The sequence below is a fragment of the Corvus brachyrhynchos genome, unplaced genomic scaffold, assembly GCF_000691975.1.
Source record: "Corvus brachyrhynchos isolate BGI_N302 unplaced genomic scaffold, ASM69197v1 scaffold65, whole genome shotgun sequence".
In the NCBI taxonomy this organism is placed as follows: Eukaryota; Metazoa; Chordata; class Aves; order Passeriformes; family Corvidae; genus Corvus; species Corvus brachyrhynchos.
This window is the reverse complement of record NW_008238365.1, coordinates 293,605-294,096: the sequence shown is the minus strand read 5'-3', so window position 1 is coordinate 294,096 and position 492 is coordinate 293,605. Positions and strand designations below refer to the sequence as shown.

Sequence of the window (492 nt, the reverse complement as noted above, 5' to 3'; positions counted from 1 at the left end):
CCCCCGCCCAGCGCCACCCCCCCCTCACGGCGACACTGCCCGGTGCCACCCCTCCACTCGCCGGGACGCCCCTCTGTGGCGTCTGCCTCAGTTTCCCCTCGTTGGAATGGGGTACAGCGAGGGTGGTAGTGGGGTGGCTCAGGCACTCACGGGTGGGTGACGGGCACCGCGTGCCCACTGCACAGCCCACTCTGCACTCCGTGGGGGCTGCAGCCCCTCTATGCGCCCCAAAATCCCAAGCCGGGAGGCCGTGCAGAGCGGGGGAGCCCCTTGCCCTGTATCTCCCAGACAGGATGGACAGAACATCGGCAGCAAGATGCCGCTTGGTGCCGCTCCCCATTTTTGGGGTGAGGCCCCCAGGTACCTGTTCCGGGGGTGTTTGCAGTGCAGGTTCACTCGGAAGCTCCTGCTGTCGCCGTCGCTGCCGGGCTGGCGGGGGCCGGAGCCCTGGGCACGCGGGAACCACTCGGCTGGCGGGCTGGCACCGTTCTC

General features: G+C 69.5%; 1 protein-coding gene across 1 annotated transcript in view; it reads right to left on the bottom strand.

Annotated features, from left to right (window-relative positions):
- Positions 1 to 492, bottom strand: part of AHDC1 (AT-hook DNA binding motif containing 1) — a 7,272-nt gene that overhangs the window by 6,449 nt on the left and 331 nt on the right. The window contains 1 exon segment of the mRNA XM_017736087.1: positions 365 to 489. Coding sequence (XP_017591576.1) covers positions 365 to 489 — 125 coding nt within the window.